The sequence below is a fragment of the Mauremys mutica genome, chromosome 3 (genome assembly GCF_020497125.1).
Source record: "Mauremys mutica isolate MM-2020 ecotype Southern chromosome 3, ASM2049712v1, whole genome shotgun sequence".
Classification (NCBI taxonomy): domain Eukaryota; kingdom Metazoa; phylum Chordata; order Testudines; family Geoemydidae; genus Mauremys; species Mauremys mutica.
The window spans coordinates 109,126,873-109,145,132 of record NC_059074.1 but is presented as its reverse complement, the minus strand read 5'-3'; the positions used below and the strand labels follow the sequence as shown (position 1 = coordinate 109,145,132).

The 18,260-nt window shown below is 41.3% G+C and overlaps 1 protein-coding gene across 2 annotated transcripts in view; it reads right to left on the bottom strand.

Moving 5' to 3' along the window:
• UTRN (utrophin) overlaps positions 1 to 18,260 on the bottom strand; it is a 577,733-nt gene that overhangs the window by 474,876 nt on the left and 84,597 nt on the right. For both annotated transcript variants that reach the window (XM_045009515.1, XM_045009516.1), the window contains exon 3: positions 8,875 to 8,936. In XM_045009515.1, the coding sequence (XP_044865450.1) occupies positions 8,875 to 8,936 (62 nt within the window). The remainder of the gene's footprint in view (positions 1 to 8,874; positions 8,937 to 18,260) is intronic.

Sequence of the window (18,260 nt, the reverse complement as noted above, 5' to 3'; positions counted from 1 at the left end):
TATTATTAGAGCATGGAATTTCTATCCATAGAGAGTCTATAGTACAGTTTGATTCATTAACAATTTTTACTTCATTTGATTCTACGCTTTCTTTCACATATAGTGCCACTCCCCCACCAACAAGACCTGTTCTATCCTTCCGATACAGTAATACCAGGGTACAAAATATATCCCATTGATTATCCTCATTCCACCGAGTTTCTCTGATTCCTATTATATCAATGTCCTCATTTAATATGAGGCGCTCTAGTTCACCCATTTTATTATTTGGACTTCTAGCATTGGTATATAAGCACTTTAAAAATTTGTCTCCTTTTAGCTGTCTGCCATTATACGATTGAATGGGATTCTTTATTTGACAGTTTCTGATCAGACCCTGCCTGTATTTTATCATTTTCCATCTTCTCGTCCTCACTAGGACATAGAGATTCTCTATTAATAGATCCTCCCCTAAGGGATGTCCGAACCATGTGCTCCTCCGACTTGTCAGCTTTCCCCTGGCTCTTAACATTAAAAAGGTTGTAGATCAGTTTTTAAACTAAGTGCCAACAATCTGGTTCCATTTCGGTTTAGGTGAAGCCCATGCTTCCTGTATAGGCTCCCCTTTCCCAAAAGTTTCCCCAGTTCCTAATAAATCTAAACCCCTCCTCCCTACACCAACGTCTACATTTTGAATCTCTATTCTTTTTATTTTTTTTCCTTAACTAAGTGAAAATATTTCAGTTCAAAATTAAACATATTAAAATCATACTGAATGGGCAGACTATTACTTTCATTTCTAGCTCCTGACTTAGAGGCAAACTAATTGATTCCTATTACTTTTATGCCAAATGCCATTTAGCCTCAGACTATATCATACAACATATTAAAATTAAAAATTAGGATATGTTTGCATATCAGGATTACTTTACAAAAAAATCAGATGAGAGCACTATTCTGAGCTCTGTTAAGAAGTAGGTAAAAGTAGAAGAAATAAAAACAGACGCAAACACTGAACCCAAATGTTTTCAAAGGTTTAGATCAGTTCAGATAGATAAATACTGTTTATGCCAATACATGAAATGTTCTGTCCCCAAATTGATGCTGATATTCCACCAATCTGCCAGGCTCTAGCTATCTTGCTGAGCCAGGTTACATCTTTCAGGGTAAATGGAATGCAATTTAGCAAAGGAAAATCTAGACTGAATTTTGAAAAATGTTTCCTACTGCAATAGTAACAATTAGGTTATAGAATATTCAACAAAGGAAATGAAAGAAGCTTCTTAACTTGAGCCACTCAAAAATTAAACTGGAGAAAGTACTACAGATACCTTGGATGATATTTCCTTGGACAGACAACATGACTTAACAGATCATTATGATCTCTATTTTTGCCTGATCCATACACTGCACATTCCATGATCTCCCTTAATCAGACACATGTAATCTCTTTTGCAATGTCTTTGGTCTGGAGAATCCCGAAATCACGTGAAATTGTAGACAACAGCAGGCCCAAGCAACATAATTACACAGATTTATCAGACTTGCCAAGATGCTGCAGTGCATTTGGCAAAATGTCAAAAAGGTAAGGGGCCCAGAGTTTGTTGTGTGGTAAAACAAACCTTAGATTGGAAGGGAGAAAACCACAAAGCAGTAATGCTGAAAGAGACCTAGAAGTGACTGCAGAAAGAAGATTTCACGTGACTTTTCAGTCTCACAACAAAATTAATGTCTGATAAATATGGCAGAAAAAAATGTAAAAGGCCAGTATGATTTTAAGGTGCATTTTATGACACAAGGGAATAATCTCACAAAACTGGGATCTAAACAGTCCCTCTCTAATAACCCCAATTCAGCAAAGTGCTTTAGCATATAAACAGCTCTTCAGGAGAGGGACTGATTTGTGTATGTTTTTTCAGAGTTTAACACAACTGGGTGTTAATACAAATATATAAAAATAATAATAGTTGATAACGTTATTATAGGCAGGGGCTGATAGCACCATCTATTACAGCTGCCCGCCACTTCCCATTGTAAGAACATGGGGTTTCAATTACTTATAACTTAGCCAAACTTTGACCATTTGAGCTGAATTCTTCCATGACAGGTGTCTGTCTCAGGTTGACTATTTCTGAGAAGACGACTAAGGAAAATGTGTGTCATCCATGTTAAACAATTCTGGAAACATTCTCTTTTAGAAGCTCTAAACACCCCTATGCTTTGAAGCAGGAAATTGAAATTTGCCAAGATGACGACCTTTGCATCCAGGATGTGCCTTTTGCTATGCATGTGAAAATCCATCCCCCTTCCCCACCTACAGGGTTCAAACCCAGGGCCTTTATCTCTTGCAAAGTCGCTCAGAGGCCCTCACCTGCCATAAGGGGTTTCCTCCCCATCAGCATTCCATCTTGGCACCAGCAGAGGGGACAGATGGCAGAAAAGGGGTGGGAGGTTCCCTCTCAGGCCTCCTTAGTAAGGGACTCTGAGGGGGCCAGCACCAACCCCCACTGCTGCCAGAGGCTGCTCAGCCAGCTTCACCCACTGAACTTTCTCAGGAGGTGCAGAAGCAGCCCTAGTGGCTGTCCTCCTAGATTACTTTTACAGGAGGCCTAGTTCGAGAAGGGAGAGATGCTGTGCCCACGATTTGCGGAGGCTTTCCCCCTGGTTACAGGTGCTTTCCCCCTGGTAACCAGTACGCAGTCCTCCGTGGTGTTGATGGAGGGCTAGCCAGTGGGGTTGGGTCCAGGGGGCAATGGGATCGGGACTGAGGGGGTGAAGATGAGCAACAGATACAGGGCTGTTCTTCTCCAGAGATAGGCCCCAGATGTCACAGCAACCTCCTCTTCCACAGACACCTCCTAATGGCTTTTATCAGCAGCAGGATCTGTCCGCTCAGCTGGATGCAAGGATGGGACCATCCCCGGCACCCATGCGAGACTGTCAACTGGTGCTGGTGGAGAAGGGGGAACTGGGCAGGTAGGATCGCCAGCAGAGGCAAGGCCAGCATCCCTCCAGACATGCCCCAAAGCACAGCAGGGGGAGCACTGTGCCTTTCCCTGATGAGAAGTGGACCCAACAGGGCATCCTAGATGGGAACCAGGAAGGATGTTCCAAGCTCCCCATGCACCGCCGCCAGTAACTGAATGGGGACTTGCCGACAGAAGAGAAGCCATGCCTCCTGGTCAGGGTGGGGAAGAGGCAGCAGTGGCAGCAGTAGCGGGTGCGGGGACCACAGCAGATGATATTGGGATGGCAGGTGGAACCACAGCCACCTGCGCGTTGGCCCTGCGTGCTGAGTAGCCAATGCCCCTAGAGCTGGTGGGTGACAGAGGGCTGCAACCAATGGCAGGGCTGCGGCAGTAGTGGGTGCTGCCACAGAAGGAGCCTTCTGGGCAGGGTTCTTGCCCTTTTTCCTGTACTGGCCCATTCTGCCAGCTATGGGGGCTCCCTTGATGGCAATGGGAGTTTTGGCAGTATTGTCCCTTCTTCTGCCTGCTGCTGCCACTGCCCCGCAGCGGTGCTGATGGCATCAGCAGTGGTGCTAGTGGTGGTTGCCACAGGGGCAGATAGGGAAGAAAGCACCATGGATTTGATTTAAATCACTAGTCAGGAAGACTCAATTTAATCATGGATGTCTACATAAAAGTGCATTCTGGAATATGCTGCTCAAACAGTTTCACTTTTGTTTCTACTGCCTGTCCCTCCCTTCTCACATTTAACTCCAGACTTCTTGTCCAAATCTATTCTGCCCCCAACAATCTTCTATTCATTAAACTTTTTGAAACTATGCACTTTTAGAGAGAGGTAAGGGATTGACTCTATGCACACAAATTTGCAGAGGGACAATAGGGTTGAGGTCTGTTATTTCTCACCTCTCTATATTATTTAAAAACATTTTTGCTGTTAACAAGCATGTTCTCTCTGGAAACACAAATCCACACAGTTTGAGAACTGCAAAACTAAGCATCGCTGATGGTATCTTCTAGACTGAGCACTGAGTCCCATTGGGTAGATAGAAAGATTTACCTAAATAATCCATACAGAAGCCTGTGGAACCCCATAAGATTGGGTCCCTAATCCATGAACTATTGGAACTCATTTACATAACGTTTCTTAAACATTACATGGATATATTATCTCATACTATAGAATTAGAATTTATAATCCCTATTCCATGATGAGATATCTTTGAGCTATAATGTATCTTAATTAAAACTATCTTTAGATCGATTGCTTTGATCAAATGCTTTTTGAGGTAAAAAAGCATTTAAATCAAAAAAATCCTATTTAAATAAAAAATCCATTTTTTTTTTAAATCGTTGATTTTTATTCACCCTGGGATGGCCAAGATGGGGCAACAACAAAGGTCAGGGATCCCCTCCCTCAGCCCCCCGCCCCACCCAACACAAAGCTGCTAGAGAGGACAACTCGCACATGGCCTGCTCAGAGTCCACCTTCAAAGTCAGATGATGGGAACAGCCAACCAGTGGAGAGAAAGAAATAAAGGGAAACATGGGGGCAGGGAAATAGAGACTGACCGCTCCTCCCCACTAGGCTGTATAGGATGCAGGAGATGGGTCACAAACCAAACAGGAAGGGTTAACAAAACAAAGGAAGGAGGGCGAGGGGCACAATAGGCAGTGTGTGGGGGAGCACCAGCTCCTTCAGGAGAGGGGCAGCAATGAAGGGGGGATGAAATGAAAGTGCAGAAAGTGCGCAAGTGCATGGGGCAAACAGGGCCAGGCAGGGCAGAAGACAAAACAGTAAGCAGAAGGGATCTGGGTATGGGACAAACAACAAAAGTTGTGGCTTGGGCGAGCTAAGGCAGGCAGGTAAACAAACAACAAGGTGGGCCCAGCAGGGCCAGGGGTGGCAGGCAAAGAGAAAGCAAAGCGGGCACCGGGCAGGACAGGGGAGGTAAGCAAACAAACAGCAAAAAAAAGCAGGAAAGACCAAGCAGGGCAGAGGAAGTATATAGCAAACAGCAAAGAGGTAAGGGGGAAATCAGGTAACAAGCAAGTCACCAGCAGAGAGGAGGGGGATCACATGAGACAGGGGGAGCAGCGAGCCGCAGGGGAAACTGAGACCATGCAAAACAGGGGGCTCCAAATCATGAGTGTTGAGCAGTCACCGCTGCAATTGAAATCTATGGGAGTTGGGCTTTGAACGTATGAAGTGCTATAAGTACTAAGAAAAATCAGGTCCTACATGTCTCAAGTTGGGGACCCCAAATTTTTTACCTAAGATCTGAGTCTGTTTCCCCATCTATGAAATGGGGATAATATTACACACACACAAAGAACAGGAGTACTTGTGGCACCTTAGAGACTAACAAGTTTATTTCAGCATAAGCTTTCGTGGGCTACAGCTCACTTCTTCGGATGCATAGAGTGGAACACACAGACAGAAGATATTTATACATACAGAGAACATGAAAAGGTGGAAGTACCCATACCAACTGTAAGAGTCCAATCAATTGAGATGAGCTATCAGCAGCAGGAGGAAAAAAAACACACAATCTCACAGGGGTATAGTGAAAATAAATTCATTAACATGCGTGAAGCACTCAGATTCTAATGAATGCCAGAGAAAAGTCCATTAGGAAATTAATAATTTAGTCTTCAGAACAGAGTTTGAATATGGTGCAGTAAACAACTGGGGCCACACACGGAACAAAATATTCAATAGCTTCTCATTAACTGAGCATCATTTATTTTGCGTACTGCATGAGGCAAGGATCCTGTGGAAAAAACAGTATGTGATCATGTAATTAAAGACTGTATCATAATGCATACACACAGGGGAGGGGGAATTAATGTGGCACAGGTAATCTTAATTCTGGCATTTCCTAATTTCTGAGTGCTTGACTTTGCAACCCTAATAATGTTCTTTTAATGTAGTTTTTTCATGTGTTAATTATAAGTATAGATTAAACTAGAGGTGACAGAGGGAAAAGGGGGAAGGACAGGATAGGAGGTAACAATTGTTTGAAGAGCACACATTTCAAGAACAAACATTTACACACAAGTATAACTCTGAGTAGCAGTACGCTATTAAAAAAATAAACATTTTCCAGATATTAACTGTAAACCTTCCTGACAATTAGTTACATTATTTTGTGGAATAGTCTCTTTAGGAAAGTGGCAGAAGTCCTATAACCTGTCTCTTAACAGTAGATTGGACAACACAATAGAAAGTGAATATTAAAGGGCAAATTCCCCTGGCTTAGTTGTGTTGGTTTGCAGCTTTCCAGCATTTTTGCAATTTATAATTGTTTGCATATTTAGCTTTTATATTGGGTACATACTAATACGGGGGGGTATTTTTCTTACAGTACCTGTAAGCAAGTATATAGATTTTTTAAATTAGTTGGATGATCTTCCTATGGTGCCAGCTTCATAGACTTGCTGAAGTCAGATGAAACTGAGCATACTACAGCTTTCAATACGTTGAGGCTTAGCAAAGTAAATTAACTGCCTTCTTTACCACTTAAATTTTTTTATAAAAAGGCAAGTTACTTTAAAATAGTTTATGTGCAACTGGGGTGTTATTAAACTGCCAATGGAATTCTTAGAGTGACTGACAAGACACGAGAACGACATAGTCTAAGAATCTTCTGTACAGTATAGAACAATGTCCAATTGGTTTAATTAAAGTTCAAGCAATTTTTAAAGTGCATGAAATTATAGCAGCTATGAAACGGAGATATATAATATTTTCTCTTTCTCTGTACATTAAATTGTGTTATACAGCAAGCACAGCATAAACTATTTTCCACTCATTTATACATTCAAATGAAGGGCAATTACAGTACAATTAATGTTCAAGTTCCTAGAGCCTGAACTTAGAAATTCTTTATAAATGGATATAAAACTAAGAAATTGCTTATTTTCTGTGATATAAGCTACATAAACCTACCCAATTTCTCTCATCTTCATTTCTCTATCATGAGAGGTGTCCCAATTAACCCAACTGTGACTTGTAGAAATTACATTTTAAGCAGCTAAAATGATTTCATAAACACATTTTGATGAGACTGCTTTCAACTACTAAGTATTCCTGTTTAATTTCCTTAGGTTTTTAAAACTATAAGGAACTAGGCTTTCTAATATTATATTATCTTTCTACCTACACCTTTTATCATGCTCATCACCACTGTATCCAAGTGCATTAATCTTCCTAAGCCAGTGCCCTTCCTGTGCAAAGTAGTGCTTGAGCTGAACATGAAAAAAAAAATTAGAAGTGTATCATACAGGTGATCACTTTACGCCCTAGAGCACAAATCTTCTAACCATTAACTTAGCTTGCATAACTTCATGTGTTATTAATGAATGGGTCACGAAATTGCCCAGATCTTTCTAAATCTGGGCATAGTATTAGACTCTACTTCCCGTGAAAGAGAATCCAACAGGTAGAATGTGTGTTGTGTGAAGTGCATTAATATATATAAAAAGCCCTTAATTTCACTGCATGAAACTTTAAGTTGCACTTGCCAATGTCACAACAAAAATTGTATCTCGAGATGAATAAATAGAAAACTCTTGACCTTTCACTTGAATTGTGATATGCTAATGCAATAACATTGTCAGTTTTTCTATTTACATGCTGATTGGGGCCCAAAGTAGGGAGAAAAATAACATCAGGCTTCAAGTTTCTCTCAATTTGTTTTTGCTTTTTCAGAACATTTTTTCCTTTGTTCATTAAGCAGCATTGAGAAGGATGTGTCTGGCATGATCAACTTATACACTCTTCTCCCCAAACTAAAACACTGGCCAAGACTATCTTGGCTAAAAGCTAAGAATCTCACCTATCCAGCAAAATGAACCATCAGGTCAAAATGAATAAAATCATGCCAACCTTGCATTTAAACAATATACTGTAATTTGGAGAGCCAAGGGGAGGGAAATCAAATCTCTACGTTCTGCAGACCAAGCTATAGCTTTGAGAAGTCTATAATATTATCATTTCCCACAACAGTGTCACAAATGTTTTTAAATTTGTCTCCTCGTACTTGTCCTCAAACATTGGACTTCACATGCATGTATCTTTCCATTAAGTGAGGCACCCACTTAATTTCTGTTCTATTTTCAGTAGCCTTTCTGGCCCAGAAAGATATGTTCTTCACTTGAGGCTAACCAGGGTTCCTCTCTTCATGCTATTAACTAGGAAATAATCCCATGGCCATTGTGTTTATGGACAAGGTTCCATCTTCAGTAATCAGCAGAGTGGCATAAAGGGAGGTTTAAAATAGCTATTTTTCTTCCCTGTGCAATGCTACAACTTCTTTTCCCAGCCCTCAATAGGTTTTAAGTCACAGGAAAGTTAGAGTGTGAAAGCACAGGAGTGTGCAAAAATGAATGAACAGTTATCCACCAGTTTATAACCAAGACTCAAACTGGAAGCACTTTGTGGACCAGATTGAAGGTTCACTGAACATTGTGTATGAGCAGAATTGACTTAGCATCAACATAGTGGAGGCTAGTTATTAGAATCCACTCTAATGCACTCAAGCAAGATATTGTATGCAGAGTAAACTCCAGCAGGACAACTATGAACCGAACAGACACTGCCTGCAGAAAACTGTAGTTCTTAACACCTGTTGAATATAAGTGTCTCTCACAAACTAACAAGAGTACAGTGGTGCAATATTTTTGAGAGGATACAGTGTGTTTAGTTGCCGGGGGGGAAGGGGGGAAGAGGAGAAGAGGAGACACATTACCAATATTTTACTTAAAACATATTTTGTCATTATACACTTTACTATGTTTTTGAGACAGTTCTTCAAAATTTTGATCCAAGTACATTTAGGAAGTGCTAAAAGCCCTGAAACAAAATATGGTACCTAGAGCTGACATTTATTTGGTTCCTACTGGAATTTTTGAAAATTATTTCTACCTTGGAAAAGCGAGCATTTATCCATTTTGTAAAGGTCTTCTTCTGTACATCATTGTGTTCATCTAGAGAGAAAAGAGGGGAGAGGGAAAGACAATGAGTGAACATGTATTCTTTAAATTCTGCACATAAGAATACCACCTCAATCCTGGGGTGTTTGAGAGAGAGCATTTCAAACAAAACAATCCCAGCCTCACTGTGAAGAACTTGCTGGCTACTTTGCGGATAGAATTGCTCAGATTCAGACCAAACCTCCTGCATCCAGGATACAGGGCAACGTCATGACTCCAAGACAGCAATTGTGGAATCTACTGTGTTCAAGTTACAACCGGTGGCAGTGTATTTCTGGAAGTGGTGGGAGCACTTTGAGCCTCTACCTATGCATTTAACTCACATCCCTCCTGGCTGCTAGGAAGAGTAACCTTATGTTTCAGATTCAGACTTTTTACACTTATCCATGTCTTTGTCACCACAAGTTCAGACTAACACCACACTATTTTGAGCTACACATTGAGACTATTCAGAAGATTAAATTCATCCAAAGCATAGCAGCCTTTTAAACATAGCAGTCTCACACTGGACACAGAACCCTGATGATGCAATAGCTGCACTGGCTGCCTATCAACATCTGAGTGGAGTTTAAGGTGTTGGTTTAGATCCGTTAAAGCCTTAAATGTTTGTAGACCTAATTACTTAAAACACCATCCCTCTCCCCAGGCCACATTGCCACAGTCCTGGTTAATACAGCCACTTGAAATGACAACTCCCAGGACATTACAGAGAAGAGGAAGCTGCCAGCCTGGCATTCTTCACCAGGGTCCCGTGACTCAAAAAAGTCTTTCCCCTATGGTCCTCCAGGGCCCAGACATACTGACAAAGCTTATCTATTTTTCAGACATTTGCTGAGAGGATAGAATAAGGGTTGGATGAGGTTATTTATTAGCATGAGATAATTAAGTTTGGGGGCCGGAACTGATAGTGACTGTATGGGTTTAAGCATTTCATATTAATTTTTTGGATTAATATGAATGTAAAGCCTTGTAGGGGTGCCAAGATATTGGGATGGACACTTCTATAATCGGTGTTTAATAACACAAAAATAAATAGATAAATACCGTAATAGATTAGATGAAGACTGAAATATTGAGCATCATTCACTAATCTCCATCCCCCTACAAAGACCCCCTCGATATGCATGTAGAACACATCTTTTCATGGGCTTGATCTGTCTTTTTGCATTCCTAAGCCTTTGAGAGAACCAACACGAGTAATTTAAACCAATATTTGTAGTTTTATGTTAATTTGGTTACCACTGAAAAATAATAATGCAGGTTTATTAATAACGTTTGCAAAAATAAAAGTACCAATGATCATGTAAACCAACAAATTAAGAAACAAATGAAACTGCATTTGCAGTGAACTGTGATCTGACCTTCACCACCATAACCCCATGCACGTATGAGCACACTGACACTTCACCAGGAGTTTACTATTAGTGCTATCCCAGCAAAGCTTTGCTCTATAGTTTGTTTTCCCCTTTTCTCTCCCCCCCTCCTTGCCCCAGTTTTCAGACCCAAGGGCTGAGTACTATCTAGGCATTTATACCACATTCATCACTGTGGTATCTGGGGCAAGGATTGTGTTGACAACACAAGCATCTGTCGATGCAAGCTACTGGACTAGCAGACTATTTCATTTTACTTTAAATGGGAACCCCTTATTTTTTCAGCCTCTGACAAAGTGCCAAAAATGCACACTCTCACTCCAATCCTTTGTTTTAGGTATTTTCTACCTACCCATCTAGGAATTTATGTGACCCCATCAATTTAACAACTAAGCATTCTTGCAACATAAAAAGTCACATTTACTTTAAGATTTTCCAAAGCATTCTGCTCACTTTCAGAACCTGTGGATGTTACTTTCCCATCCAGGCCACACTTTTATATTTGATTTATAAAGCTCAAATTAGCGTTTTAGTAATTAGGGATTATAATTAATATGAGGTTGCATCTACCGTTCAGTTATAAATCCCCAGGAAGAGAATTTCACATCTGAAAGACTGATGTACTATTAACTAGAGCAGGGGTCGGCAACCTTTCAGAAGTGGTGTGCCGAGTCTTCATTTATTCACTCTGATTTAAGTTTTGCGTACCAGTAATACATCTTGACGTTTTTAGAAGGTCTCTTTCTATAAGTCTATAATATATAACTGAACTATTGTTGTATGTAAAAGTAAATAAGGTTTTTAAAATGTTTAAGAAGCTTAATTTAAAATTAAATTAAAATGCAGAGCCCCCCCCGACCGGTGGCCAGGACCCAGGCAGTGTGAATGCCACCGAAAATCAGCTCACGTGCCCCCTTCGGCACCTGTGCCATAGTTTCCTACCCCTGAACTAGAGCAACATACACAATGCCCAATTAATTTTATGTGGATTTCTCCCTGTCTGTAAAGGTAACTACCAGAGACTGACATTATGACACAGATGACAAACTGTCTATGTTAGACCACATAAAATATTACCATTCAGGGAAGTGCATGACAAAATTAAGATTTTCAGCCACAGACCAAAAAAATTCTCTTTCAAAAAGATACTGAAATAAGCAAACATTATGAACCAAAATGATGTTCTCAGTTATACATGCGCAACCCCAGACTCAATGGGGTTGCATAAAGACAGTACAGAATCTGGCACATAACTCACGCCATTATTACACAAACCATTCCCTCGGTTAGTTTCTTACTTGTTAGCCCTGCCCTTAGTCATTTAATGAACTTTCCTTTCAACAGTGAGTGGCGGACGTTAACCAGAGGCTCTCAATGGGGGGTCCGCAGCCCACTCAGCCCTTTCAAGAGTCCACAGAACCCTGTAGCTGAAACCCAGAGCCACAGCACCCCCGACAGGGATATAAACAGGAGCTGCAGGGCTGAATCCTGGAGCCTCAACGCTCCCTGCGGGGCAGAAGCCCTGAGCCCACAGGATGGAGTGCAGGGGACACAGGGAGAGCTGACTCCCCAAACTGCAGTGCCTTACCCATAGAGGAGCAGGTTCCACACACATACCTCCTCCTCTCCTTCTGCCCCCAAGGCCCTGCCCCGTGTCCAGGTTGGAGGTGGGGAGCTAGGAAGTGCAGGCAGCTGCTGCTCTGCCTGGTGCCATGGAGTGGGCAGCGGCAGCATCCCCCCTCCCCCGCATCTCCTGCTAGTGCCTGGGCTTGCAGCTCCTCCTCAGCTCCCAGCCCCCTTTGACTGCTCATGCAGCCAGTAAGAGGAGAGCTGCCCAGGCAGTGGCCCTGGCCCCAGGGCCAGCAGAGCCCTCAGGGAGCAGCGACCACAGCGGGGGCCCCCTCCCAGCACACAGCCCCTAGCTACTACCTCCCTGCACCCTGACCTACCCGCCTGCCAACACACAGTCCTAGATACCCCTCTCCCTGCACCGAGTTACCTCCTGCCTGCACTCTGAGCTACCTTCCCGCCCGCACACAGCCACAGCTATCCTGCACTCTGAGCTACCTCCCTGTCTGCGCACAGCCCCTAACTACCCCCTGCCTGCACCCTGCATGGTTTCCAAACTTCTTGAGCTGAGTCCCCTCCCCCACTTTCAGTTACAATTTTTGCTTCTGACCCCCATCTCCCACAACCCAGACAGGCTGGGTGGCCTGCTGAGGTGAGTCAGAGTGTGAAGATGGCACGCTCTCCCTGGACACCACTGTGCAAAGCCGGCCAGAGCCCTGACAGCCCCTGCCCCCACCCAAACAGAAGTAAAACTGTGCCCCGTCCCCTGCTGGGCCCTTGAGTGTTGGGGGGGGGGGAAGGGGCAGAAAGAAAAAGGTTGAAAACCCCCACCGTTAACAATAGTAAAAAGCATTCTCTCACAACAAAGAGAAAAGAAAAAAGGATTTTCTAGCACATTGTTTGTTGTCTCTTGTACCATGTTGTGTAACTGGAGTATGTTTGTGTCACTTGAGTGCACTCATAACAAATGGCTCTTGAGATCAAATGCCAGAGCTTCATTCTGGCGTTTAATCACCTACAGAAGTCACTGGCAGCCTTGCGTATTCCTCCACCATGAACATTATCCTTTCAGTTGATCAGGACTTTTTCATACTCCAGTTCTGTTCCAGTTTTCAGCTTTATGCCTCCTTTTTGTTCCTGAACACACTATTCATACTGATATACATATAAGGGGAGACTTCACTGAGTTGTGGTTTGCCCTTCGCTTACGCTCTGTTTCTAGTAATCATCTTTAAAACCAGCCTCCTCCTTTTACCATTGACATTACACTTGCACTAAACAGGGTTTTTTTACTTAAATCCTGAAAGACAGAAGGTATTTGTTAAGGGATAGTTGGAAAAGCACATTTTTGTCATGAAAAGGGCACTGGGGAGGTTTTATGGGCCAGATCAGACAGTCCCACTGCTTTGTGTGTCAACCAGTCCAGCAAGAGTGAGCAAGGGTCAACATTCATCTAAGTCGGCCTTAAATTTGCTTTGCTCCCTTTGTTTAAACTTCTAATTTTCTACAAAGAAGGAATTTAGAAATAAAATAAGGAATTAGCCTCTGGGTTTTCAATTATGGTACTAGGAATGTAACAAAATTAGAAATGCCTACTTGTCTAGCCTTGGGGTATGTACACTGTATTTATGATAAATATCTCCCCACATCACACCAGTATGAGTTTACAGAAGAAAGGGGAAAAGTGCTCAGTTTTTCTGAACAGAAAAAGCATTTAGCATTTATAATTTAAGTGTACTTAAAAATAGAGATTTACTCACATATAAAATCTGTGTATATTATTTACAAACAGACATCACTTAAGTGTTTACTTTCAATTAATGGAGTAATAAAAGTCAAAATAAAAATGCTGTAAGTACAGTAGGATTTCATTCAGTGGCTAGCACAAGCAACCCTGATGCTGATGAAGGCCTCTAGGCATTACCATAATATAATTACTAAATAATCATCTTAATGACTGTCACTGTTTAAAAAGATAAACTTAAGATTGTTAAGTAGATCCCCTCCCTTCTCAAATATGACCGACATTAACAGGAATCTGGGAGGAGTGAATGGCTCAAGGCATATGTAATAGTATTTGTAACCTTTCACCTCCATATTGCAAGTCTGCATTTCACCCAGGTCAATGACCACAAGTCTTACCACCTTCTGATGCTTTGATTGTCCATGTGAAAAGAGCTGGGGGTCTCAGTCCAGGTCTTAAGGTACAAGTATCTACATGCCAAAACGAGCATCCTTGTTGGCAGTGTCATTAGAGAAGGCAAGAATCAGTTGAGGATGAATACTAACTCCTGACACGTTGAGGTGGTCAGTGCAGATTAGGGAAGAGAAATATGGTTGGGGCATGAGGGGAGGAGGCTGATAGGAAAGGAGGAAGTAATGGTCAATTGACAAGAATTTAAATTTTTAGGTGGTCAGCCAGCACTGTGGTTCTTTAATAACATGGGCCAAATCCCATCTCACAATGAAGACAAACTTTGGCCATTGACTTCAATGGGACCTGTGTCTGGCCCCTTATCTCTCCGTAAGGCCTTGTCTATACTGGGAATCTGCCTCAAAATTTAGTCATCAGTGGCTAGCCACTAATGTAGTTGCACTGGTACACTCTACTACTGAAATAAGGCAAAACTAAAAGGTAGGGTAATAACTCCACCAGTGCAAGTAACAATGGTGCCTGTCTGCACTGGGGCTTGCACCAACACAGCTACATCAATGACTGTAATTGTGATAAAACCTCCGTGTAGGCAAGGCTAAGGAATACAGGATACGTCATCTTGAAACAAAATTACACCTCACTTCTTAACTATTTCTTGGGGTAGATGACATCAGAAGAAACACCTGAGAGGAGTCATCAAGGACCCCTGTGACTCTCATGAGAGCATGCTGCAAGCCTCTGAGCTAATAGTATTTGCTTGACAAGATACAAAGCTTACCTGGAAACCGGTGTCCCAACTGCTAAAGAGATACTAAAATAGCTGTTTCCATACCTCCCAGCAAAAATATTCTGACACACCATGTTGCCCATCTCCACACATAAAAATGAAATTTAAAAAGAAACTGAAGAGCGTGCAAGGCTCGCAGACACACAAATGATACTGTGATATCAGACAATAGGCCCTTTTCAGACACCTACACATATCAGTCAGTTACTGCACTGTTTTTACACAATGACAATGCAGAACAAAAAATTCCAGCCACAGGGTCATAACACTGACAAAGTACCCACTGTAGGTGGCAGTCTCAAGGGTTATGGTTAGGAATCCAGGGCTGTTCTATTGACTTATGTAGAGCCCGGTGCTAAATTCCTGCATTACGATTCCAGATTGTTACATAGGTTCAAAGAGGAGCAGGGAGAGCAAGCAAGAGACACAGATGAAGGTTAGAGTACAAGGAAGGTCCAGTGATTAGGGCACTAGATTAAGACTTGAGAGAGCTGGGCTAAAATTATTGATCTTCCTGTGTGATCTTCGGCAAGTCACTTGACCCTCTCAGTGCTGAGGTTGAGAAGGGGACAATTAACTGGCTACAGAGATATGAAAAAGGTAACTATGAATTAGATTTGCATAATGGACAGAGAAGGTGTTTACATTTCTGAGGGAGGTTACATTAGTATTATAATTGTTTTCCACATATTCAGGTGGGCCATGTGCTACCTTTTTCCCTTTTTAATCTCTCTAATCTAGGAATTATTTGGCTCACTTGCATTCATGGAGATGACTCACCAGTTTTAAGATCAGAAGGGATGATAATCACCTAGTCTACTCTCCTGCATAACACAAGCCTTTAAAATTTCACCATGTAACTCCCACATAAAGACCACCTGTGTACCAGAATGAGAAGACATCCAACAGATGTTTATTAAGAGCTGAGAAAAATATAGCAGTAGAGATATTGTTAAGGGGCAGAGGAAGGTCAGGTAGGCAAATGAGGACTATAATTTGTAGATTTCCCGATACATCTCAGCTGTCAGTAAGATGTCCAGGTGAAAAACTATCAGTTATGGCAACAAAAAAAGTTACAAATCCAGTGGACAATATCAAGAACCACCAATGATCCAGGCACTCAATAGACTGTTCATCATTTCAAGGGGGAAAAAGGACTGGAGATATGTGGATTCCCATATCTCCATTTATTCTGCAATCTTTACTACATCTTGTATCTTTTTAAAAAATAAATTTTGTAAAGGCTATAACTGCTGATTTGATACCAGAATTGATACAAGGTGGAAGGAGACATTTTGGTATTCCATAGCAGAGGTGCAATTTCCTGCTTGAGAGAGTTGTGCCGAGAAAGGCACAAGGCTAAATGCACACAACAACTGGAGTCAAACAACTTGAACACCAGATTTATGCAATAACTAAGCTTCAAGAGCATGGCAAATAGCACTAGACTACTGTTTGCAGAGAGGAAGCTACATACATCCGTCTTCCATTTAGCTTACTACAGAAGCCAAAATGCCTGGGTTCATTTCATGATCTTACAACTAGGATTCAGAGTCTTAAGAAGCAAATCACCGTACTTTTCATTCACAATGCTAGGATTAAGGTAAAACTGACCAACTCTGAGTTCTGAATTAAAAGCAAGCAATTAATTAGGAAAAATAGTCTACTATCCCAGTTGGAATGCAATGATAGGATAGATTCAAATTCTTGGACCGCACCGATCGCTCTTGGCATAAAACTCACAAGTTTAGTTCAGAAGAGATTATAGTCAAACTAGAAAGGGTCCAAAGAGGGCTCACTATTTTAAAGTGTCCCAATTGTCAGTTTATAATTCATTTGTGAACCCGCAGCCAATTTATATTTATTGTTGCAAATCTTGATGTATGTGGGAGAACTGTTGATAGTAAAGAACTTTAAATTTATACTAGGCTGTTAAGAAAGATGGAGAGTTCACCACAACCCTTGTTAAGTTGTTCCAATGCTTAATCATCATCAGCATTAAATATTTGCACTAGCAGAACCTTAGAGTTACGAACACCAGAGTTACAAACTGACCGGTCAACCACACACGTCATTTGGAATTGGAAGTACACAATTGGGCAGCAGCACAGACAAAAAAAGTAAATACAGTACACTACTGTGTTATAAAGTACACTACTACAAAAATAAAGGTAAAGTATAAAAAAAGATTTGACAAAGTAAGGAAACTTTCTGTGCTTGCTTCATTTAAATTAAGATGGTTAAAAGCAGCATTTTTCTGCTGCATAGTAAAGTTTCAAAGCTGTATTAAGTCAATGTCCAGTTGTAAAGTTTCAGAAGAACAACCGTAACGTTTAGTTCAACCTCCATTGCCAAGGTGTTCGTAACTGAGGTTCTACTGTACCTTTGCCTGTATCGAAACCCAGATTATTTGCTTGTGCCAAGCTTATGAAGCAACCCAGATCACTCTTAATTAATGATGGTCATCTTCATTATTTACCCCTCTCCCAATTTTTGGGTCATCTGCAAACTTTATCAGTGAGGATTTTATGGTTTCTTCCAGGCTATTGATAAAATAGCGTACGGCCAAAAACAGAACCCTGAGGAACTCCACTGGAAACACTCCCACTCAATGATTCCCCATTTAGTGTCACATTTTGAAATACATCAACCAGTTTTAAATCCATTCAAGGTGTGCAATGTTTATTTTGTATCTTAATCAAAATGTCATGTGATACCAACAAATACCTTACAGAAGTCTAAGTCTATTACCTCAACGATATTACCTGTATCAACCAAACTTGTAATCTCATGAAAAAAAGATATGCAGTTAGTATGCCAAGAGATATTTTTCCATAATCCATGTTGATTGCCATTAACTGTATCACATTCCTTTAATCCTTTACTGAGTCCCATATCAGCCATTTAATCATTTTACCTGGGATCAGCATCAAGGGGATACACCTATAATTACCCAATGTTGTTCTGTTTACCCCTTTTAAGAAAGAAATGCATGAAGATGATTGTGGGACAAGTAGGTGTCAGAGGCTAGAATTAGTGGGGCACAGGGCAATTAAAACCCCATTATTAGTTGAAAGAGACTGGGTTAAAAATCTTAACTTCAATCCACGCAATGCTCTAGGAAAGCCAGTACAAAAAAATCCCACAAAAAACAAAGTTATCCAAAGTATGCCCTCACACTATAGTTTGAGCCAAGAAATATCTGAAGTGGGGGAAAGGAATCCACGCTTCCTTAGACAAAAAGGCATACTACTCTCTTTAGTAATGCCCTTTCACTTGCCTTGCTGCCAGGGAAATGTGTTCTGCGCGGTCATGAGCAACAGACCCTTGCACAATAACATCTGATTACATAAAGCTACAATGGTTGAGCATATGCAAAAACTACCTTTCTGAATGGGAATATAGCAGCTTTTTATCAAATATATTTCTTTATT